The following is a 26,230-nucleotide window of genomic DNA, read 5'->3' on the forward strand; positions in this document are numbered from 1 at the left end:
TCTCAGCAATGATTCTGAAAAAAGTTCATCTGTTTTCTGAGACTTTTATTCAACTTTGTAATTTTGATACATGTGCACAGGTGCATATTATCACATTTGCCCCTCAGAATTATAGTTTTGTCTGGGGTCCCAGGCATGGCTTGTGCAACTCCCCCAGGTTATGATATGTGTGCAGCATAGTATATTGTTCTTGTGGGGGGGGGGACCTCAAATAGTTTCACAGAAATTAATGAAAGATTCCTCAGAAGTAAGGACTTGGCATTAAAAATAACACACTTTGCAAGTGCCTGCATAGTAGCTTGTGACGGGCAGGGAGTGTCTTTTGAACACTGCCTGCCCATGCATAGAATCTCATTTAACATCCCAAGCTGCAGAAGTCTGAGGAAACAGCACTTGATTCATAAGGCGGTTGAATAATATGAGCCAGACAAATCCATATACGGAACATCAGTTACATCACTACTGTCTGTCTGTTTATTTACTTCCTGTATTTCTTACATTCCCTTCATCCAACAGTCCCAAGGAAGGTTACAGCATATCAAAACAAAATATAATCAGAACAGCTATTAAATGGCAACAACTCCCACCCATAGCCCCAAAACAAGAACCGGACATTTGTAGGAGGCATGCTTTGATTTCAAACAGACTGCTATTAAACATTCTAGGATAAACTGCATCTTAATTTGTTACACATGTGCACTAATTTCTCATCAAGCTGTTTGCCTAGGGCTCTATTTTGGCAATCTATGTCGGTGTAACTAACCATACAAAGGAGACTTCTCTTCACAAAGGGGGAACTAATATGAGGCATAACATTAATTTTCACTTAATAGAAGCTGGGTATCACTAAATGATTCATAAGGAGCTGACAAGTGGTTTTTATTTCAAGTTTCAGTCTTTTTATATCAAAAAATGTTAAACAGTCAATTTCTTGCAAAAAAGCTGTCTTGGATTTAATAACATTCACAGGCCACATTTCAAATTAATTTGGTCTGTTAGATAATCTCTTACTCCTTTTTCCACATCAGTGATATTAGAGCTATAAATAGTGATAAGGTTGCAACACTTGCAACCTCTGTATAGCAGCTGGGCTTGTCTGGAATCACCCTTGCCTCATTCAATTCAAATGGAGTACTTCCTCTTCAAGGTCAAGCTCTCAAGCAACTGGCAATGGAAGCCACCTCTGGTCACTGGCCATTAAGCCAGTCATGAAACCTCTTCTCCATTAAGCAGTCTTAGCCATATGATCAGACTCAATAAAGTTGTAGCAACAACAGTTTTCATGGGTGAACATTGGTTTGAGCATTTTCAGGAGACAGCAAACCCTGAAAACCTTACCTCTTTTTGTTCATTCCTGTTCACTGGCCTCTTCAGCAGCTGCTTTGGTGCCATTAAGAGAAGTGGGTATGTCTACACGATCCATACAACCAGATGTTATGGAGCCACCTTTCTGAGTGGGCAAATACTTTTGCTCCATTTTCCCCATCCTGAACAATTACTAAAACTGGAGGGGGTGCATTTCAAGGATGGATCGGTGTGGAACTTTTCATGAAACACGCCTCCTACCAATTTCAGTCGTAAAGGCATCACTTTCAGGTCTCGATTCAACGTGCCTTGGGCATTGAGAAGCCCTCCATAGGAGACCAGTATTGAAGCATGGCTGGTGTGTGAGTGGGTGTCCATGATTCCTGAACTCCGTGCATGTGCTTCAGATGGATGATTGCCAAATCAACTGTTTATAAAGTGTGTGGGGAGAGCAGTGATAGGGAAGAGAAAGAATCACAAATGCATGGTGGTGTTCCCTTGTTCTCAACAGATTATTAGCATTGCCAGAGGGAAGAAACTGCCTGGAATCTCTCCCTTTTCTTCCCAACCCTGCAGGGTTTGGAACTAACTTTGGAAGGACAAAAAAGGAGCAGCAACAAAAGACCATAAAGGATGCAAAACATCAAAAAGATGAATTCTTTGAACAGTAAAAGTTACAAGCCCACTTCACTCATTATTGGTCCCATCTTGCTCTACGTGGAAGGGAGGAAACACTGAGCAGCCCGACACACTAATGTTGCTTGTGGCAGAAACGTTGTGGAAAGGCTCAGACACTACTGACAATAGCATTCTTTGGGCAAACAAACATGGGTGCCATACTGAATGAAGGGACTTTACTGGATCAAAAATGCCAAGTGCATTTTTGTTGCTTGCAACTTTCATTAGGGGCACAAGATTGAGGTTCTTCTCTCAAGGCACTGTTGTTTTTGTCCATGGAGTTTTCTTGGCAGGGATACTGGAGTGGCTTGCCGGTTCCTGCTCCAGGTAGATCACGTTTAGTCAAAACTCTCCACTATGACTTGTCTGTCTTGGGTGGCCCTGCACGGCATAGCTCATAGCTTCTCTGAGTTATTCAAGTCCCTTTGCCACAAAAAGGCAGTGATCCATGAAGGAGTTTGACCAAACTGCGGGAGGCAGTGGAAGACAGGAGTGCCTGGCGTGCTCTGGTCCACGGGGTCACGAAGAGTCAGACATAACCGAACGACTAAACAACAACTCAAGGCACTGTCTTAAAGGAGAGATGTTGCCTTGTTAGAATAATCTTAATCTTCTGCCTTTGAGGAAGATTATCAACTAAAGCATGCTTAGCCGCCACCCCCCCCCCCATTAAGACTATTACTCTTCATAGAGGTTGCTCTGGGGGCAATTTTTTTGAGGTTTTGCCTTCCTTCTTCTTGTTTTGGAGGTAGCATTAGCAACCTGTTGTTGTACCTGGGGAACTCTGGATTGGGCCAAAAGGTTTTTATTTTGTAATAATTATAGAAATAATTTTCCTTCATGCAGCAATAACCATTGTTACTGTGAAGGGGCATTTAATCTTGATAATCTACACACAGCACTTTCTCGACTTCTATTCCTATAACACACAGTGGTCTAAAAGTGGGCAGTGTAGTTCCTTCTCCCTTCCTGCTGCAGCTTATTGGTTCTTTCTTTTCAAGTACTTCCTCTGATCAAATTGCTAACAGGCAATATTAGTTGTTTAAAGGTTTCTCTCTCTCCCCCCCCCTTTCTTTTAACCTTTATGCATTTAAATGGTCATGACCTTCTCATCAGTTGATAGACTGGACAATTGTGAATGCTTGAATAGTGCTCCTTAAAAAAAAATACACATTATTTTCAAAAGGCTAACTCTCAGTATTGGTGGACTCACCTTTAGGAAGGAAAAAAAACCTATATTAATCATGACACTTCCAGCCTTTAAAAACACAAAGAGACATCTTATATGTGTCTTCGTGGTATTTTACTCCCTCCATCTATATAGTGCAAAGGAGATTCTAGATTACATGATACAAAAGGCAAAGGTCATATATTTGCCTTTTAAGCTCAGAACATTTTCATTTCTCTTTGGGCTATTGCAGCAGAACTAACTGTTCAGAGGCAGCTGCCTTCCAGCAGGTCACACTATCTGCCCATGTAGTCCAGTACTGCTAGCTCTAACTTGTGGCAGCTCTCTGGGGCCTCCTTGGTATGTTCTCTATGCAAGTTCCCCATGAAGAGTGCATGGTATATTCAGTAGTTTCCTGCACATGTGTCAGGGACTGGGGAGAGGAGGAGGAACCAGCTTGACCCTTCCAGGGAGGAGGAAGAGGAAGACAGTTTAGATTTGCAACAGGGGTTTGAGGGAGGTCACAACTCAGAGGCAGATGAGGGGGAAAGTTAGAAAATAATGGGGGAGGAGGGGGATGAGGAGGAAGCACCAGGGGGTGACAGCTGACAGACACAGTGTCTTTAGAAAGCATTCCAGACCCCCCTCCACTCCCAGAACCTGGCGAGCCTTGAAAGTAGGAGAGCAAAGAGCTCAAAGATAGAGGCCATGTAGCAGCACCCATAGGAGAGACGATGAGAATGACGGATGAGGAAGTGGGAGAGACGGGAGCTGGAGATTCACTCGGGACAACACCATCCAAGAGGCTGGGTTCTACAGCCTCTCTGTAAATACTGAATAAAAAGTGGACGGTAAGAAACATTTCCTTGTCTTTGTACGTTCCTGGGCAACCAGCCGGGAGTCGCTGGCAGCAGCCTGACAGCATGATGGTCTTAACTTAGAAGAATAGCATTGCCAATGTGGCATCATTGCGCAGAGTACTCTTTGCTCCGCCCATCCCCCATACCTTTGAAGCATGGCTGGAAAAGAATGGAGACAGAGCTGGCTGAGGATGTGAGGGCTATTGGACGTGGCATCCACAGTGGGCCTCCTTAACCTGGAAGAGGCAGGACCTAGAATGCTTTATCTTGACCTTCTTGAGTTCTTTGTGCAAAAAAAAAGAATAGCAGCAATGTCGGGGTGGTGGGTCCTTTGCCAGTTTTGAGGTCTGGGCAAATGTTTACTCTTAATGTTCACTGGAAGTGGCCCTGGGTGCAAAAAGAATATGCTCCACAAAGCATTTGTGAACCTTGTGAAGGTTGGGAGATAGACGGGTTAGTTCCCAGTTTGTCTTCTCTTTGATATGGGGCACGCATCACCCTTTCCACTGGGATAATGTAACATCGGGGTTGATAACCCCCAGAGCTATCTGACCTGTGACTACTTTGCTGTGGCTGCTTTAACGTGGCTGCCTGCTCACCCACCCAAGCAAGCAGTTACAGGAGCAAAGAGAATGACCAGCAACGTCCACTAACCTTGACTTCTTCTTCTGGGCCCAGAGGGACAGGAGCAAGGAAACTGGTAGAGTCAACAGCAGTGAGGGTGAGTTGGGGCTACTTAAGGAGGGCCCCTCTTGGCAGCCCAAGACCCTAAAAGAACTTGGAACTGGAACTGTGTTGCAGAGTGCTCAGTATTATAAAGCTGAATCATTTCTACATGGCACTGGAACCTGCAAAGCTGTGATACCTACTTAGAACATAAATTACTCAGATTCCTCTCATCTCTGTCCATTTCACCAGCTTCATAAAATGTAAGTGTGTCTGATCTCTATACCCATAATGGCTCACATACACATACATATACACACACACTTTGGGGTCCTGATTGTGGGTTTCCCATAGACATATGGTTGGCCACTGTGAGAGCAGGAGTTGGACTATTGGAGGCTGTTATGGTCTCTCGGACAGCCACCTTGGATCAAGAAAAAGAAAAATCCTGAAAGTGGCAGCATAGCAATGTCCTACTTTGGGAAGGTGGGATACCAAAATAAAGCTTACACTAGGAATTGGCATTTTTATTTAGGTCAGAATAAAGGCATCACTTGTTTCCCAGGCCTGAGACTTTACCTACGGATCCACTAACATAGGAAGCTGCCTCAGTATAGTCAGATCAGTACTGTCTCCACTGACTCAGTGGTGTTGCAAGGGGGGGCAGTGAGCCCTCGGTGCTATGTCTGGAGGGGTGACAAGAAGGCACCCCGCGGGGTGCTCGCCCCGCCAACCCTGGGCGTGGCGGCATGAGCAGCCATCGCGCCACCGCAGCCGCATGTGGAGGATTCCGCCACCGTCCATATGGCGCTCAGGCAGCGCTGGTGGCAAACCGCTACATACAACGCATGCGCCGTGTCGCACGCATGTGCTGTATGTAGCGACACTGCACATGCGCTGTACATAGTTTGCCTCCGGCGCCGCCTGAGCACCATACGGATGGCGGTGGGATCCCTCCATCACCACTACAGCCGCGAGCAGAGGATTCCACCACCGCCTATACGGCGCTCAGGTGGCGCCAGTGGTAAACTGCTACGTACAATGCATACGCTGTACGTAGCAATGCCGCACATGCGCCCTACGTAGTGACTCCACGCATGTGTCGTACGTAGCGATGCCATGCATGCGTCATACGTAGTGGCGCAACGCGTGTGCAGCCAGTGGTTTGCCCTGCCCCAGGTGCCGGTTAGCCTTCGTTTGCCCCTGCACTGACTGGCAGCAGCTCCCCATGGTTTCAGAGAGGAGTCTTCTACAGCCCTACTAGGAGATCCCAGGGATCAAACCTTCAGTGTGTGTTCTACCACTGAGTCCTGGCACGTTCACAAAGTATCTCGGGATACATTTTCTCTCTCTAATGAAGACCACAGCCCTCTAAGGACGTGGCCATTGGAAAATAGTTCTCATCATCTGCCATTCTCTTTCTGAGATACTCCTCTCATGTTTAGTTGCCATAGAGAGCACTGTGGAAGAGATGCCTCCAGCTCCACAGAGAAAAGTAGAAGAAATAGTGTTGCACTGAATGTTTGGGAAGACTTAAGCAAGGAACTAGAATTTATTATGCTATTTAAAGTTTGCCTCAAAGGACATGTGAAAATAGCACCTTTAAAATTTATACAGTTATTTATAAAGACTGTATAATTTTATCTGAACAGGATGGGAACTTCAATTTTTCATATGCAGTAATTTGCACTATTCTGATAAAGTAATTGCACAATGGAATTTATGATGAATTGGGTATTAGTATAAATGTATTAGGAAGACTAATGCAGTTGGAATTTTCCATGTTCATTCATTTGTAGTGCAGATATTTTCTGCTTTAGTTCTAGGATCTAGATTTTCTTTTTTTAAAAGCAAGATGATATGCAACCTTTGCTTTGAAGATTTATTTATTTTTACTAATTGCCTCTAAAAAGGGAAATAGCATGGTTTCCAAAGCCACAGACAGATATTTTACCATTATTTTGTAGTCTGAATTTCTACATAACTACTTAAGAAAAAAAGATAGAAACCAATTAAGAGATATATAATGAAGACAAAGTTTCTTTTTCAGTGGATAAACTATTCATTTATTTACAAGGAAGCATGAGAAACAGATGCACAAATATTAATAATGTTAAATTATATATGCATTTTTCTTTTTAATGCTGACCATATTTAGTGAAAGTAATCCAAATGAAATTCAGTCTGGGGTAGCTGAAAATATGAAAACAATGGGAATGATATAACATCTGGCTTACTATTAATTAGGAAGATATGAGTTGTTATTTTGTTTTTAAAGATAAATTATATTTTAAACATTGTGAAAAGTTAGTTTATATTCATTTGATTTAAGTTAAAGTAAGGTGAAAAGAGAAGTAAAGGTTCTCCAGAGAACTATTGCAAAATTTTGTTTGATTTGATTTGCAGTGATGGGACCATCATTTCATTTAAAAGTAATTGTGGCTGGAAGTTGAAAAGTATTTGAAAAGCAATTTCAGCCTCATCTTATGGCTTGCTATGCGAGTGCCTAAGTGCTTATGATGCCAGTGTTTTGTGACACTGCAGGTAAAAGCCAATATGATTAGTATGGAAACACTAATCATGTAACATATTGGTATTCAATTTCTTCTTCTTCTGTACATTACCCAGATAGCACAGCATATGCATGTTTTAGATTACAGGAAAAGCATTTCCTCAACAAGAGGTAGATTTTTCTTTGACAAGTCTTAGGCATTTTTACTAATATTGCTTCATGCTTCAAAATATGAATTCAAAATATTTTGTCACCACAAGTGTCTGTTAATGTTTTATGGTTTGCAGCCTGCCACTAGTGTTTGTCTAAAAGATGGAATCTGAGAATATTTTGTGATACTGAATATATATATAGTGGTTAAGTAGTTTTATCAATCTTTTTTTATACAAAGCCCTAACTGCTAGAGTAGTCTCTGCTTCGAATCTGGAGCCTCCAAGAGCCAAGCTAGATGTGACATTTGTCATGGTGTTTAACCTTGTGTGACTGATATTTCTATGAAATAACCATGGGTATAACCATGAAATAACTATGGGTAACTTAGAGTGGGACCATAGTATGTGGGGCGGGGGCTTTAACCCATTCCCTCCCCCACTGTTTATATCAAAATTCTACCCCGCTGCAAGCAGGAAAGCTCCCATTGGGTCTGAAGATAAAATGAAAAAGGGCTTTCTAAAATTACACACACTCACACGCACACACACAATATCAAAGTCTCTGAGATTCATTTCATTATTCCGAAAGGAGCTACTTAAGAAGTATATAACTGAAGCTATCGATTTCTGTGTGAGAATATCACAGAATAAATAGGACTTTTCTGCAAGTGGTCAAACAATACAACAATAGACTTCCGGAGGCGGCGCGAAACGAGTAATGGCGGTCCTCTTTGCGCAGCGAAGAGGGGCTCCGCAGAAAAGGGTCGTTCGCTACGGCAAAGCGACGACCCATTAAGTTAAACCACGAGCAGAGTGAGCTCGTGGCCGTGGGATCCGGCGGGCACCCAGAGCGACCCCCAAAACGAAGAAGGGACCCCGTAAGGGGCTCCGGAAGCGCGGAGGGGAAGCGGTGCTGTGGATTCATCGCTCTTTCTGCGGGAGTGAAGCCGCGCGGCTGTTACGGATGAGCGCCGACCTTTCTTCCTTTACATTGGATTACAAATCAACTACTCGTGAGTAAGATTTATTTGAGATTGGATTACAAATTTATGAATTCGGCTGAAAGCGGGAGACGAGAAAAAGGAAGTCCGTCTCCCGGTGGTGCTTAGTGATCAAAGGCAAAGGAACTGACAAGCTGGAAGCAGTACAAAAGGGTTTTTAAATGAGAGACAGCATACGTCTGGAGAAGTCGGAAACTGAAGGGAAAGGCAAGTTATCTTTATTTTCTTGCTATTGTGTTTACTCTGTTTGGGGATTTTCTCCTCTGCTGGACTTTTAAAAACTTTAAAGACTTGAAAACCCCTAGTCCCGGACTTGCAGCGGGCAAAAGGTTGTTTTGCGGATACACTTACAAAGCTGAAACGGATACTTAGAGGCATTACTGGTGGATACAATTAAGCAACTGTATTTTGCACCTTTTAAGAAACTATTGTGACAATATTGAGAGGGCTCTGCCAGAGGGAAAAGGTCTTCTCTAAAGACTATGGTTAATTTATTTAACTGCAGGAACTTTAATGGCGACTGAAACTTTGTTTCTTCTTTCACGAACTGAACAATACTCCCTCTAGTGGAGTTTGGGATTTACAATTTCCTGAGAACCAACTTTGTTTTGTCTCTCTGTGGTCTGGTTATTCACTCTGAGGCCTGTCTTTCCCATGGAACTTTTGACAGTTTGACCTTGAATCCAAAGACAGGTGTGGAATGAGCGACCGAGTAAAAACAAGAGCTGCGTCGAAAGCAGGGAAAGGCAAATTGGTACAAACAACTTTGGTTTCCCAGGCTCGCAGATCTTCAGTCCCTGCGGTTCTACAGGCTGTACCATCACCAACAACCCCAGCTGAAGAAGCTGAACAGTTAACAAGTGAAGATATGGCAGCTGGGGGATCTAACACTCTCCTAGAGGAAATGTTACAACAATTTGCAATTTTGAATAAAAAAGTGGATGATCAAACTGCAAAAATTGACTTAGCCACATCTTCAATTACCAAACTCTCTGAACAGGTGGCTAAGCATTCACAAGATATTGGAAATCTAAAGGACGCTGCATCTGAAAATCGAAAATTGGCCGAGGCTGCGAATGAAAAAGCAGAAGCAGCAACTAAAGAAGTGGAAGAACTGAAAGGAGAGGTAAGGCCGCTCCATAAACATATTACTGACCAGCAGGCCTACCTGTCTCTGGTGGAACTGCGAAACAGGGAAAATAATTTGAGATTACGCTCTATCCCAGAGATTGAGAAAGAGGACTTGATTGGCTTTTTAACAGCAGAATTTTCTAAATTCTGGGGTATAAACGAAGATACAGACTTTAAAATAACAACTGCATTCAGATTGGGAAGGGCTGTTGGGAAGGACAGACCTAGAGACTGTTTGATTATCTTAAGGACTAAGCAGGAGAGAGACAAGCTACTTGACCTACATTTTAACAAAGCACTTGAGATCCAGGACAGAAGAGCTCAAATCTACAAGGATATTCCTAAACAATTACTGGATCTCAGATCTAACTACACTGACCTAGCTGGACTTTTGAGAGGTAACGGAATACCATACAGGTGGGAGTTTCCACAAGGCCTCTCATTCAAATACAAAGGAAAGAAGATAAAAATCAAAACGAAAGAGGACAGCCAGAAGTTCCTACACGACCACGGAGAAGACTTGCAGAAAGGAGTGGCAGCTATTTGGCCACCACCAGAGTCTGGAAAAGAGTTACCACCCTCGGATTTGGACAAAAAAGAAGACGCCCAATAAGAGTAACAACAGATTGATACAGGATGTCTCTGCAGCTGTATAATTGGAACATTAATGGCACGAATTCCCCAGAAAAACGCAAAAGGATCTTCCATATTCTAAAGAAAGAGAATTTGGACATAATTTGCTTGCAAGAAACCCATGTGACCAGGCTACACAGGAAGGTGTTAATAAATAAAAGATTAGGCCAAGAATTCATCTCATCAGATAGAGTTAAGAAGAGAGGCGTGGTGATCTACGCCAAGGAGAATTTATCACCAAAATTTTTGTTTAAAGATGAACAAGGAAGAATCCTGGCTATTGAAATTTCGACTCAAGGAGAGAAAGTTTTGATATTAGGAATTTATGCACCAAATGAGGGGAAATCAGAATTTTATAAGAAGCTGCATGAGACACTACTGGACTATCTGGACTATTCCAACATCATTATGATGGGAGATATGAATGGGGTTGTCTCTACTTTTATGGATAAGTCACAGAATCAGAATCTGACCAAAGATGGAAGACTACCAAAAACTTTCTTTGAACTAACTGACAATATGGACCTAATTGATTTATGGAGGACGAGAAACCCCCTAGGTAAAGAAGGAACCTTCTTTTCTGAGGCCCACCTGTCATGGACAAGAATCGACCAAATCTGGGCAACCAGAGGGCTGGCACCTAAGACTACAAAAATAGAAATCTGCCCAAAGACTTGCTCCGACCATAACGCTTTGAAAATGGAAATGAGATTTACTACTGCCGACTCCTTCAGATGGAAAATGAATGACAACCTGTTAAGAGATCAAGAGATTGTAAAGAAGGCCCAAAAAGCTTTAAAGGACTATTTTGAAATTAACTTGAATACCTCGGTGGAAAAAAGAATAATCTGGGACGCAAGCAAAGCTGTTATGAGAGGGTTTCTGATACAACAGAATACGATCAAGAAAAATTTTTGGAATGGTAAAAAAGACAAGATATTAGAGAAGATAAGAGATGGAGAGAAAAAATTAAGATTGAATCCAAAATCAAAAGAGACTTTAAGAGAAATCAAATTTCACCAGTCACAATATGCGAAATTGATTAACCAAGAAGTGGAATGGAAAATCAAACAAATGAAACAAAGATCTTTTGAATCTGCGAATAAATGTGGGAAACTGCTAGCTTGGCAGTTGAAAAAGAGACAAAAATTAAATTATGTTACTAACTTAGAAGTTGAAGGGAAAAACATTCAGAAACCGGGAGAAATTAGAAAGTGTTTCCAGAAATATTTTAAAAAACTGTATACACAAGGGTCCGAGGAAGTAACTGAGATAGAACAATTTTTGAAAGACAACGGCCTACCAAAACTATCCCAAGAGAAAAGATCAATCTTGAACTGCAAAATAACACAACAGGAAATCGAGGATGCCATTCAGAATATGCAACTAGGCAAATCTCCAGGCCCTGATGGACTCACCTCCAAATACTACAGGATGTTAAAAGACTATTTGATACAACCATTAATGGAGGTTTGCAACCAGATTATGGGGGGAGGGAGGGCACCAGATACGTGGAAAGAAGCATTCATCACACTGATACCCAAAGTGGAAACTGAAAAGACTCAACTTAAGAACTACCGTCCCATCTCACTCCTAAATGTGGATTACAAAATATTTGCGGATATTTTGGCTAACAGATTTAAAAAAGTATTAAATGAAGTAATCCATAAGGACCAAGCAGGCTTTCTCCCAGGCAGACATTTGTTTGATAACACCAGGAACATTATCGATATTCTGGAACTTTTACAAACAAATATTAACACCAAAGCAGTGTTAATTTTTATTGATGCGGAGAAGGCCTTTGACAACATTTCTTGGAAATTTATGAAGAAAAACTTGGAAGGGATGGGAGTGGGAAGGGGGTTTGAGAATGGAATAGAAGCAATCTATTCAGAACAAAAAGCTAAGTTGATAGTGAACAATGTGGTGACAGAAGAACTTCATATTGAAAAAGGAACACGCCAGGGGTGCCCCCTATCCCCTTTATTGTTTATTTCAGTTCTGGAGGTTTTGCTGAATATGATAAGGGAGGATCGGCAGGTACAAGGAATACGGGTCGGAGCGAAACAATATAAACTGAAAGCATTTGCAGATGACTTGGTTTTAACACTACAGGAGCCAGAACCTAGTACAAAAAGAGTTTTGGAATTGATCCAGAAATTTGGTCGGGTGGCGGGTTTTAAGTTGAACAAACAAAAAACTAAGGTGTTAGGGAAAAACTTGACAGTTACTGAAACAGAGGGGTTTCAGAAGGAAACAGAACTAAACATTGTTAAAAAAGTGAAATACCTGGGGGTTAATCTGTCTTCTAAGAATTTGAATCTATTTAAAGATAATTATGAGAAATGTTGGTCAGAAGTTAAAAAAGATCTAGAAATTTGGTCAAGATTGAAACTATCCTTGTTAGGCCGAATTGCAGCTATAAAAATGAACGTTTTGCCAAAGATGTTGTTTTTGTTTCAAGCCTTGCAGGTTGTGGACAGAGTGGAATGTTTTGGAAAGTGGCAGAAGGACATTTCTAGGTTTGTCTGGCAGGGCAAAAAGCCCCGAATAAAGTTTAAAATACTAACTGATGCAAAGGAGAGAGGGGGGTTTGCCCTGCCAGACTTAAGGTTATATTATGAAGCTGCGGCCTTCTGCTGGATGAAAGATTGGATTTTATTAGAAAACACTGATGTTCTAGATCTGGAAGGCTTCAACAATTCGTTAGGTTGGCATGCGTATTTGTGGTATGACAAGGGGAAAACACATGGAATGTTTAAAAACCATATTGTCAGAAAAGCAATATATATGGTCTGGAAAAAATATAAAGACTTATTGGAAAGCAAAACTCCGAGGTGGATTTCACCAATAGAGGCCAAAGCTCGGAAAACACCCAATATGGAGGCATACTGGCCGAAATATTGGGAAATAATAGAAAACATTGGAGGTAATTGGAGGTTGCAGAGCTTTGAAAAATTAAAGGATAAGGTGCAAAATTGGCTACACTATGCCCAAATTAATGAGGTTTTTAAGCTAGATAAAAAAACAGGATTCCAGGTGGAAAAATCGAAACTTGAGACAGAGTTGTTAGAACCAAAGACCAAGTTATTATCGAGAATGTACAACTTGCTGCTTAAATGGAACACCCAGGATGAGATAGTTAAATCAGCAATGATAAAATGGGCTCAGGACATTGGTTATAATATCATGTCTGAAGACTGGGAGAGGTTATGGACCACCGGTATGAAATTTACTGCATGTAATGCTCTGAAAGAAAATATTATGAAAATGGTATACAGGTGGTACATGACCCCGGTCAAACTGGCTAAGATATACCATTTGTCCGATAATAAATGTTGGAAATGTAAGGAAGCTGAGGGGACATTCTTTCACCTCTGGTGGACTTGTCCAAGATTGAAGGCCTTCTGGGAAATGATCTATAATGAGTTAAAAAAGGTGTTTAAGTACACCTTTCCCAAGAAACCAGAGGCCTTCCTTCTGGGCATAGTCGGCCAGAAGGTGTTAAAACAGGATAGAACTTTCTTTATGTATGCCACAACAGCAGCAAGAATTCTTATCGCCAAGCATTGGAAGACCCAAGATTTGCCCACACTGGAGGATTGGCAGACGCAATTGATGAACTACATGGAACTGGCCGAGATGACTGCAAGGATCCGAGACCTGGGAGAAGAGGCAATGGAGGAGGACTGGAAAAAATTTAAAGACTATCTGCAAAAGTATTATAAGTTGTATGAATCATAAGATGCCGTATGATTTGGAACGTTAGCCCCAGCAACGAAATTTAATTATCTATGAAATTGGACAACATTTATGAAAGAATCAAAGTTTAAATGGGTAAAAACGACATTATGCTATATTTTTAGAGTAAATGGAGAATAAGAGATTTAAACTTAAATTGCAATTGAAAATATAAAGAAACACACGAAATAAGGGTATAATTTGCTGACAACTTTATTATTAAGAATGCATTATGCGGGAGATGTGGGGAAGTCCAATGGAAATTTGAAATAAGTTCCTGAAATGGTTGTGATTTTCTGTTCTTTTTTTCCTTTCTTTTTTCTATTTTGTTCATTCTTTTGTTCTTTCTGTAATTTGGAAAAAATGCAATAAAAATTATTATAAAAAAAAAACAATACAACAATAGGCCACTTCTGAAGTAACAAAGAGTTAAACCTTTGGCCATTTGGACCTCCAGATGTTGCTGAACTACAGCTCCCATAATCCCTAGCCATTGACTATACTTGCTGGGGCTGATGGGAGTTGTAGTTCAGCAACGTCTGTGGTAGGAGGGAGAGAAGCAGAAGTTCCCCACAGATGAGTCAAATACCGTAGTAGCATCTAGTTTCTTACACTGTTCCTAGATCCTTGACTGAAGGACTCGCAATTTTTACATGGCTCATCAGACACACAGCATAACATTATCATTCGGAAAGCTCAGTCACACATGAAGGCTAGCAGAAGAACAACTGACACAAAAGATGAGAAGCAATAAGCATAGCTCTGGGCAATGTTTTTTCTCTCTCTCACTCTCCTCTGTACACAGCAATAGTTGTTATTCCTGAGTTTATAACCCTGTGGAACGCCCTTCCAGCAGATGTCAAAGCGATAAACAACTACCTGACATTCAGGAGACATCTTAAGGCAGCCCTGTTCAGGGAAGTTTTTAACGTGTGATATTTTACTGTATTTTTGGTTTTTATGGAAGCCGCCCAGAGTGGCTGGGGAGGCCCAGCCAGATGGGCGGGGTATAAATAATAAATTATTATTATTATTATTATTATAGAAACATCAACCTTTCGGACATTTTCTGCACACACACACACACACCCCGGCCTGGCAATGCATTGTCTCATCCATGAACAGAATGAGCAATTGCAATGACTCAAGTGATGAAGTGTTGCCTTGAAGTTTCTTTGGCATCAGATGAATCCCATCTATATTGCAGCTGGTACCAATACATTTCAAGATTCACAAAGGCATTATTAAGAAGGAATACATTTTGGATTTCTATAAAGACATTTTTATGAATACATTATGGCACTTAAATGCATGTGCAATGTGAACATTTTGGTCATGCTGTCCTAATACTGCTCCAGTTGTTCTTTTTACTTTAATGCAGTTTATTGCAAAATGCTCAGAATTTTGACAGTTTATCTCGGTGATGTTTTTGCTATATTCTGCAGCTATCTAAGATACACTACATCAGCTATTTGCTATATGTTAGTGCCTGTTTTGCTATCGCTGATGTATTCGTCTTGTTGTTGAGATTGATGTGAAATATACCTGTTGTTTTATCATACATGTTAAATTTCAACAGTTTATATGACTCACTCTGGGATGCTATTGTATTGAAAAGCACATAATAAATATTTTAAATAAAATAAATATGGTGATATCCAATGTTAGTCATACTCAAAGGAGACCCGTTCAAATAAATCAACTTTTTAATGAGGCATCTTTAACTGGTTAAAGACTTGGTTAAAAATTTACCAGTGGATTTATGATAACTCATTGTTTTCAAACTAGAGTTTGACTAATTCCTTGTTCCCCAAAAGGCGTATTCTGGTACTAACACAGGCATAATGTAGGTTTAGACATTGGCTGCATTTGCATGACATTGTAACCCAAACTATGCCTTACTGGGACCACGAGGACATGTGGGCTCCCCCCTGAAGCAGAGCTCGCAGCCACTTTGGTCTTTCCCAGTCATTTTTACTCCCGCACCATGCTGAGCTAAGAAAACATAACAGCTTTGATTTATATGGCGGCAGCAGAGATAAAGTGGGGCGGCGGATACGCTCACCAACCAGGAAACAAAATGTTAAGTGGAGGTTAGCATCTAACGGGGGGGGGGGGATTACTGATTTCTACAACATACTGACATTATAATAGGATAAACATATCTACATCATTAAGGTAATAGGTGAATAGGCATTGGGTTTACAGGATATCTGGGCTGCAGCATTCCACATATCATTTTCGTAGTTTAGTTTTCCACAGTTGACCCTGTTTTACTGGTTTAGAGAAATACTCAGTGAATGCATGATTATTACTTTTAAATTGCAAATGGTGTGGTGCCCATTAACTTCTACTAGGTATTTTATTTGTATGGCTATCTTGGGATACGTTGAACCCCAGTACTGGATTGATACTTTAGATTTTTAATTGATGAAAGGTTAAAGAAATCAGCGGCGTAGCGTGAGTTCTCAGCACCCGGGGCAACGCAAGTAATTTGCGCCCCCCCAACCCGCGAGTTGCCGCTGGCGCTGCCGCCCAAACGACGCCGCTTGCCCGGAGGAGGAGGGGGGCAGAGAGGCGAGGAAAATGCAACTGCCCAGCAGCTGCAGCAGCACCGGCGGAGGCGGGGCTGTGAAGAGGGGCTGCCTGTCGCGTCCTCCGCGGCGAGCGCTGAGAGCCGCTGCCTGCCGGGCGCCTTCAGCCCGGACGCGCGCACAGCTCGGCGGTTCCGCGAGACATGCGGCTCCGCTACAGCCTGCGCCCGAGGCTCTTCGGCGACTCCGGAGGCAGCGAGCACGCCCCCCAGATGTTGCGCCCGGTGCGGCCGGCACCCCTGGCACCCCCCACGCTACGCCACTGAAAGAAATAAAAGGACATACCCTAGTACATAGCTGTCAACCTTCCCTTTTTTTGCGGGAAATTCCCTTATTCCAGCGCCGTTTCCCGCTGCTTCCCGCTGCTATCCCGGATTGTTAGATATCCCGTAGACTTTCCCCGGGACAGGTGAGGCCGCTGATCCCTTGGTGAGGCTGCTGATCCCTTATTTTCCAGGCTGCTTTTCCTTTATTTTCAACTCTGAAAGTTGACAGCTATGCCCTAGTACCCTTCCCCCTGGAAAACCTCTGTTGTGAGAGAGAGGGGAAGCCACATGACGTGAATGTCAGTCAGTAAGTGCTGGGTTTTGCCATCATTTATCTGTTACTAAAAATGTTTCAGGGCAAAGTCCATTTGAAGAGATCGATACCTGAGTTGCTCAAAACCTGAGGTTCTCAACTGCATTCATGTAACAGGGAATCATTGTGAAGTGTTCCCATGATATGTAGAGAAGGCACACCAATCCCTGCTTTATAGAAAGAACAATTTGTTGTGAATTATTCACAATTTTTTAGTGTATATATAATTTTAAACTGCTTTCTCTAGAGCAGTTGCTGGAGATAGCCAATAAAACTGTAACGTTGTAGTGAAAAAATGCCTGGTCTTCCTTTGTTCAAAGCTTGGTTTTAGATACAGAGCATAGATCCTTGCTAATACTACACGATATCTGACTAAAACTGAAGCAACCTTGCAGGAGTTGCATGTTGTCTATATAACATACAGACCAAGATCCATGTGTAGTAGGCCATGTGCAAGATTTCATGTGCAGGAATTGTCTCTGTTGAAAACTGTTATTGACAGCAGAGTGCTAGTCATCTGTTTACTGTATGAAAAGGAAAAACACTGTTCAAATCATTCCACCCAAGTAGAGAGGCTTGACAACTGCCATAGGAAAAGCCAAGTGCAGAAAAGTGAGCTGCGCACCAATTTTTTTTTTCTATGCATAAACTTTAGATCAGGGGTAGTGAACCTTTTAATACCTACTGCCCACTAATGCATCTTTCTTGATGGTAAAATTTCCTTACCGCCCACCAGTGCTCAATGGAAGGAGGATCCAACTTGTGCCGTAGAACCCCCTCCCACCCACCTAGAATCCTGAAATGCCCACTAGTGGACAGTAGGGACCAGTCTGACAATCCCTGCTTTAGGTCAAGCAAAATGTTTAATAGAAACAGCTTGGGGCAAGTTTCCTACTGTAGCTTACCTAAGCAGACTCACCCTTGTACACCCTAAAACTGTTTGCTATGATCCACCCCAAACACTACAAAAGTCTGATTTTTCTTCATGCAGGATGTTTAGATGCCTTTTTTCTTTGACTTTCTGGATTCTCCATATTTTAGTACATATTTTATTGTATCCTTAGTATAAGATGCTCCGGAAAACCTAATCTGCAAAGACTCTGTCTTTTAATTGCATTCATCATTAATTTTTTAACACATTCCTGTAAAGTATTTAGCAAGTCTTTCTTTGTAGATGTTAATTATGCCAGGTTTTCTTCTTCCTTTTTTACCACTCACACACTCAAAAGTGATTTTCAGATCAAGTAATTTATACCAGGTATTTTTGTTTCTCGGAGGGCCTCATTTTGTTGAAAGCCTGCCTAGATTATGCCCTTTTGTCGTGTTCTCTGTAAATGCTAAATCAATGCAAAGTGAATAGATTTCTATTTCTAAAAATACCCTCTTCCACAGGAAGAAGAACTAAGGAAGAGTGGGGAAGCCAAATACGCACACTTGAGTGATGAACTACATGTATTAATTGAAGTGTTTGCCCCACCCGGGGAAGCTTATTCACGGATGAGTCACGCCTTGGAAGAAATTAAAAAATTCCTCGTTCCAGTAAGTTGCTTGTAGTGCTGTTGCAAATGTGTGTGTGTATTATGCCATTAGTTCAAATGCATAAAGAGCAATACTTGAAAATCAGAGCCACCATTACACGTGTGTTTCTCTTCCTTCCCCATGGCACCGTCATGGCTGCAAATTAAACAATATAACATATTCCAGCAACCCTTGATCATTCTGCATTCAAATTTTCTTTAATGAACTTCCGAGTGATCTATTTGCAATTACAGGTGACCCAGATCCAGAGATATTTAAGAATAGATCCAGTACTGTGGCCAAAGAGTGCATTGTTCCAGGGCAATGTCATCTCAGAGAGGGGCATTTTGAAGAAATGAGTGTTTCTTGTCTGAAATACCCCACCCCCTTTATTTGCTTAGTTTTAGTGCTGTCCACATGGAGTATTGGTCATTGGTAGCAACGTAAACATTGCATTACTACACTGCATGCTTTCCCAGGTATCCATCCAAACTGTACGTGGCTAGGGAGCACACACAGTGTGACCTTTTAAGTGCCCACGGTAGGGTAAATGGTTTTGCAGTTCCACTATTTCCTAAATAATTATAATAATAATTTCCTGTTGAAACACATTGGACCCCACCCCCACCTCCCACCCCACCCCCGCTTTTCTCACTTTAACACAGCGGTTATGGCTAATGATCTTGTCACAGACATCAGGCAAGGAAAGATGTCTAAAAAGGATTTATCTTTACTGTCTATCCAGCCACCTTGTCCCAGCTGTTTAAAAGTTACCAGCTTTTTCAATGCCATTTTTAGATTAAGAGCTTCACTGTGTTCTGGTGTGCCATTCTGGAATAAAGAGGGCATGAACAAAAATAAAAGGCTGTGGTTAAAAAATTGATTATGTCTAATCAGAACTGAGGAAAATGTACAAAAAACTGAGAGGATTGTGGCACGACCAACTTATTATCACACAAGGTTTCATGGTCTACAGCCCTGGACTACAGATGCATCTGATGAAGGCCACAAAAGTTAATTCAGTAATAATTTTGTTAGGCCTTAAGGTGCCACAACACTCTCAGTTGTTTTTGCTACAGCAGACTAACATAGCTACCCTTTCAGAAACTGAGGAAATATAGATATCCAGAACTTGCTATCCCAAGAATTTATTGGCAAATTGAATTGTGAGTGATGATTTGGGGGTGAATATATAGTAAGGTCTACTAACCTGGGTGGCTTTAAAAGAAGATTAGATAAGTTCTTGGAGAATAAGGTTATCAATGGATACTAGGCATGATGGCTTTGTTCCAGCAGGTTTCTTATATTCTTAATGTGCCCCCCATGTACTGAATAATGCTGAAAAGTGGATAGACCTGGTCAGTGCTATTTTTCTAGAAAAAGACATGCCAGAACACTCCATGAACAGCTCCCTCGTTCTCTCAGAATGCCAATGGCGCCCATTGAGAGGTGTTGGAACTGAGTTGTAGCTGAAAAAAAAGCCCTGGACCTACTTATAAGCTTGGTTTTTTGAGAGATAGGAGGGTTGGAACCAAGCTGGAAAGGTCTGCTTTTGGAAACAATTTTTTCCCTTTCACGAAGTACTTGAAATGTCAAGCAGAGAAGGAAATTTGCATGTTCATCCTTTTCAGTACTATCTGCAGAGCTCTTGCATTGTGACAAATCAAGAGATTGCACAACCACCAGGGACATATACGAATAACCACAGCACAATATGGTTAAAAAGAAGTGCGGGCATGGCGTTAACAGCTTGTGCTGTATAAACTGAGTTGTTTTTAGCCAGCATCTTTTGGTGTGGTGCCTAATGCATTTGTTTGTCTTAGCCCTTCTTCATTCAGCTGCTACCCTGAGTTGGTGGCTGAGTAGTGCAGCGTGCGCCACATGCGGCATTGCTAGAAACTGCACACTTAACCAAAGTTTAAATCTCATGCCTCTTCAATTCATAAAGAATGCTACAGCAGAATGAAGAGCCTCAGGGGGGAAATGGAATTATTGACTTTGTCAAAGCAGAACACTTTAATTATGGGCCCTCGTATAAAAGTCCCAGGATGAGCCCATTAAATCAATACAAATTAGAATTCAGGATTTATACATATAGTAGCAAGTCTTAATACACAGAGTATATTCATTTATGGACACTTATTGACTGTACCATAAAAAAATTACTTCATGTAGGATGGTAATCTCATGCTAATACCAATTTTCTTCTAATGTATATATTTCATATTGTTGTCACAGACCAGGTATTGTCTGTTACACAAGCATAGCAATCCTGGGGTAGAACCACAGGCTAAGAGCCAGTACACATAAGAGAAGTTTTTTAGTCCCTTTTCTCTCCTCTCAATACAAAACCACTAATTCCTGGGATAAATCTAATTATGCCTTCCCATTCATGGAAGGGCTTTTCATCTAGCAAACATTTCTGCTATCAGAAGAGAAAGGGAGCTGATTTTCCCGGCACCACTGCAAGCCCCTCCAGAACTGATTGGTGATCTGCAGGAGGTGGGGTTTGCAGGTGCAAGGGCAAATCAACAAATCCATCTCTCACACTCTTATTTTACTGAAGCTCTCACCAGACCAAAGACTTTTAAAAGGAGATAACTACTTCCATTCACAACAGGGACGCGGGTGGCGCTGTGGGTTAAACCACAGAGCCTAGGGCTTGCCGATTAGAAGGTTGATGGTTCAAATCCCTGCGACAGGGTGAGCTCCCATTGCTCTCTCCCTGTTCCTGCCAACCTAGCAGTTCGAAAGCACGTCAAGTGCAAGTAGATAAATAGGTACTGCTCCGGCGGGAAGGTAAACGGCGTCTCCGTGCGCTGCTCTGCTTTGCCAGAAGCGGCTTAGACATGCTGGCCACATGACCCAGAAGCTGTATGCCTCGGCCAGTAAAGGGAGATGAGCGCTGCAACCCCAGAGTCATCTGCAACTGGCTCTAACGGTCAGGGGTCCCTTTACCTTTACCTTTTTACTTCCATTCACAGAAAGGCAGAATCAGATCCTTCAGCCTTTCACAGATGATAACAGGGGCACAGTTGTAGCACTCCTATTCTTCCACTGCCTAAGCACCTACACACACAAACACATACAAGAACACTGCATTGTGCAAGACTCTACTTTCTCTGTTGCATGCTGTCTTTGTTTACACTGCAGTAGTCTTGATATAGAATCTAAAATACTATTTATTCTTTTGCTTAAAAATATATTTGAAAAAAGAAAACATTATTATATTACAATGTGTAATCAATTGTTCTAAATGTACCGTAGCAGGTGCACTAGGTGCAGTGGAAGTCTGTGGTGCTTTAGCAGTTGTGTGAATGCCTTTACATAGAGGTGCAACCACAACCTACTTAGGGATTTAAGTTTTAAATCTAAGGGATTTAAGTTTTAGAAACCAAAGGAGCTGAACAAGTCTAGCAGCTATAGCAATTTTGAGAACATTTTTTATAGCACATTTCTAAATGTGGGAGTTTGCAGTCAAACATAACTATGCACAACTGCTTGTTAGTGCATGAAGGGGTTAAGGACCACAGAGTTGTATTGCTGGATAGACTCAGTTAGGTCACACCCCCTCTTCTCTGGAGAGGAAGTGAACCCTTTCTACTTCCTTTATACTGTGTGTGTGTGTGTGTGTGTGTGTGTGTCTGTCTGTCTGTCTGTCTGTCTGTTGTCTGTCTGCAACCTGTAACCAACAAAGGAGTGTTTGTGTGTAAGCTTGCTTCTAAGCTTACAGCACGTTTGGAAATATATTCTGTATTTTTTACCCAAGAGTATTCTGCTACATAGAACAATGCATGACTGAGACCTCAAATCTGTAAGTAAAGCATTTTAAACTTATTTAACAGTGTAGTCTGTTCATGCAAGAGAGATAGAAAGAAGTCAGCTGCTGTGTGCAGCTGAAAGGGATTAAAAGGCCTAACAACCTATATTCCTAATGCTTTACTGTGCTGCTTATTTTTGTGAATCTAATACTCTGCTTTCTGTGTGCTAGCCCAGCGTTTTGAATCCAGGCAACCCGCTGATTCTTTTGTTGTTCACCCACACAAGTGGGTCCACAGGGATTCTTATTTAATTCCCCACACTAAAGGGGAAAGGGGACAGTCATCTACCAGGTGCTGGGGCTTTCTGCAAATGGTAGGCATGTAATCAGATTCAGAGGAATACTAAATCCTGAGCTGAAGTAGGATGCCTCAGGGGGATTAGGAGCTTGTCAGAGATGAAGCACAAGGCTGCACAAGTCAAAGCACCAACCTCTGAAATGTTTCATGCTGCCTCAGCGATCCGAATGTCAGAAACATGCTGCACAATAGCATCTAAACGTGAAAATAATAACTCTTACATTTACTATATAAGGCATAGCACCAGGTGGAGGAAGAGAAGTTGGAAGGAGATCTCCATTGTGATGGATAAGTCAAGCTTGTACAGTGGTGCCCCGCAAGACGAATGCCTCGCAAGACAGAAAACTCGCTAGACGAAAGAGTTTTCCGTTTTGGAGGTGCTTCGCAAAACGAATCTCCTATGGGCTTGCTTCGCAAGACGAAAATATCTTGCAAGTTCCTGCGGGGTTTTTTTCCTCCCCCCCCCTTTTGCTAAGCCGCTAAGCTGCTTATCAGCTGATCCGATAAGCCGCTAAAAGCCGCTAATAGCGCTAATCCTCTAATCTGTCAATGGGCTTGCTTCGCAAGACGAAAAAACCGCTAGACGAAGAGAATCACGGAACGGATTATTTTCGTCTTGCGAGGCACCACTGTACTCAGAGGGAAAGAGCTCACCTGGAAAGCCAATCTCTCTTACTTCCCATACATACCCCAAATCAACTTCAAGTGTGCCTAGCGCAAAAGCTCCTGGACATATTTTCTATTTGGCAATTTTCTCATTCAGGGGCACTGGTGTATCTTGAGCCAAATTGGGCAGCCTATGAAGCACTTTGAACTGAGGCAGACTGTTTTCGGAAGTACAAAATTAGAATCTGACTCAAAACATTTGGTCGTTGCATATCCCTAGCAAGTGACCTCTCAAAATTCATCACACTATTTGTTGGCAGAGAAACCCCATTTCTAGAAGCAATAAGGAGAAAGAAAAATCTAGACATTTCCTTGAAATGTTTTGCACTAATAAAAAAAATTATTTGACCAAAACCTAGCATTTTTCCAATTTGTTTCTCCCCTTTAAGAATAGGATATAATATCCAGGCTTTTTGTGATCTATGATTTGTTTATCATTTGATTTGAGCATGGTGCCTTTTTATTAAAACAACAACCTTCCACTTTATCATCTTTGCTGCATTGTAAAGTCTCCACAAATTGTTATAAGGTTTAGGATTTGGTTTACAGCAGCAGTAATGACCTGGAACAAGCAAAAACTATATTTTATGGCTTGTTTTCTAGCTTTATCCCTCAATGCTTTATTTCAGATGTATAATATAGCTAACAAAGCTGTTATTAACTGGCTTGTTAAAGTGTATGCCAAAGGGTTTATTCTGCAGAGGCTTACACTAGACTATTAGGCCTTTTATCCCCTTTTGACAAAATATATCTTTAATTTGTTTTATGAGGTTGTGGGTTTTTGTTGTTGTTGTTGTTATAAACATTATATTTATTGTGGTAGAAAATAGGTTGCCTTCTGTTACTAAGCTGAAAGAATGAGAAATTAACTTTTTTATGTACTGTGTAGGTGAGAGCTGCTTTGCTGCAGGAAACTTTCCTGGCCAAACAACACATTTTGGAAGGTGTGTGGCTGTCATTAAAAAAAGAGACACCTCTTATTTTTCTCCTCCTCTCTCCAGTGTGATATAAAGCAGGGGTAGCCTGTGTGCAGCGGCGGAGGAAGCTGCTCGGGGGCCTGGGGCAGCGCGAGCCACCCATAGGGGCAGAGGGTACTGTGGGACCTCCAGAGTCTGCCTGTCTCCTCCCACTCAGCCACCCTACGGCTGGAGGGAAGGCAGTGGGTGGACCGTTTGGGCAGTGGGGAGCCTGTGGGCACCCAAGCCTCTCCCAGGAGAGATGCATGGCTTGGGCATGCTGCAGGCCATGCAGTGAGTGCCACCTGGCATTTTGTCACCACCTTCAATGATGATACCTGGGGCGCAATGCACCCCCTTTCTCCGTCCCTGCCAATGAGGTGTCCTCAAGATGTTCTCGGACTACAACTTCCATCCTTCCTGACCATTGCTCATATTCACTGGGGCTGATGAGAGCTGGAGACTAGTAACATCCAGCTACCTGGACACAGAGTATACAAAAATATGCAGTGATGTCGTCTTTAGTTTCCTATTGCCCTCTTCCACTTCACTGGCTGCCTCTGGCAGGGCATGGAAACCTGCTTGCCTGGGGGTCATGTCGGGCTGCTCATCTTCTGTGGAGCAGACCAGGAATAGGAAGGGAACCTCGAGAATGGCTTACTGCAATGCACTCTATGTGGGGATGCCTTTGGCCCTGGTCCAGTAGCTCCACCTGGTACAGAATGCAGCAGCTAAACTAATGATGGGGCCATATGGCTGGCAGCATGTGACAGCCTTTGCTAAAACATCTGCACCGGCTTTTCTTAAGCTGTACAAAGCCCTAAACAGCTTACATCCAGGATACCTTCAGAGCTACCAGAGCCCTTATTCTGTATCCCAGCTTAGCCACTGGGATCATCTAGAGCAGGCATAGGCAAACTCGGCCCTCCAGATGTTTTTGGACTACAACTCCCATAATCCCTAGCTATCAGGACCCAGTGGTCAGGGATGATGGGAATTGTAGTCTCAAAACATTTGGAGGGCCTAGTTTGAGGAAGCCTGATCTAGAGGAGCAGTGTTACTTGCTCCTCCCCATGTCTCAGAAGCCCAACTGAGCTGGAAGTTGCGCATTTGGTGTCACCCTACCCACACTGTGGAGCACTTTTTCAGCAGGCATCCTCACTGCTAACCGTGAAGATTTTTATTTTTTTTTAATGTTGTAAGCATTTTCAGTGGTTAATTTTTTTTAAAAAAATGAGCCAGCCATTATTGTGGTTATTGTATTGTACAGTGGTACCTCGGGTTACATATGCTTCAGGTTACATACGCTTCAGGTTACAGACTCCGCTAACCCAGAAATAGTGCTTCAGGTTAAGAACTTTGCTTCAGGATGAGAACAGAAATCGTGCTCCGGCGGCACAGCAGGAGCCCCCATTAGCTAAAGTGGTGCTTCAGGTTAAGAACAGTTTCAGGTTAAGTATGGACCTCTGGAACAAATTAAGTACTTAACTGGAGGTACCACTATATTGTGGTTATTGTATTGTGGTTATTGTATTGTTTTACGATATTTTAGGTTGTGCACTGCCTTGATATGTGAGTGGGTGGTATATCAAAACTTTTATAGATAAACAAACCACGACAGTGACAGCATTCCCACCTGCAGAGTGTTTTTGGAAGTACTTCTGTCTGGGCCCTTTTGTTACTTACTTGCAGATGCAAACTGAACAAGAAGTCAAAAGCAAGTGTTTCTTCGTTTCTAGTAGTTTTCTTTTTGCCTTTAGCTCAGACATTGTAATGATAACTGGGCAATTCCACCCCCCTCCCCATGGGAAGGAACCAAGTGGTTCAGAGGTTAATTGCTGCTCAAAGAGCACTATCTTGGTGGTGTCTTTGGACCTTTTGAATTAGGAATTCTGCCACTGTATTAGATATGGGCAAATTTGTCAAAGAAGTACTGCTTGATATATATTGTA

The 26,230-nt window shown here is 42.0% G+C and overlaps 1 protein-coding gene across 11 annotated transcripts in view; it reads left to right on the forward strand.

Annotated features, from left to right (window-relative positions):
- KHDRBS2 (KH RNA binding domain containing, signal transduction associated 2) overlaps positions 1–26,230 on the forward strand; it is a 431,403-nt gene that overhangs the window by 222,852 nt on the left and 182,321 nt on the right. For all 11 annotated transcript variants that reach the window (XM_082218359.1, XM_082218362.1, XM_082218361.1 and 8 more), the window contains one exon: positions 18,413–18,559. In XM_082218359.1, coding sequence (XP_082074485.1) covers positions 18,413–18,559 — 147 coding nt within the window. The remainder of the gene's footprint in view (positions 1–18,412; positions 18,560–26,230) is intronic.

This window comes from Podarcis vaucheri (assembly GCF_965113315.1).
Source record: "Podarcis vaucheri genome assembly, chromosome: 3".
NCBI classification, from domain to species: Eukaryota; Metazoa; Chordata; class Lepidosauria; order Squamata; family Lacertidae; genus Podarcis; species Podarcis vaucheri.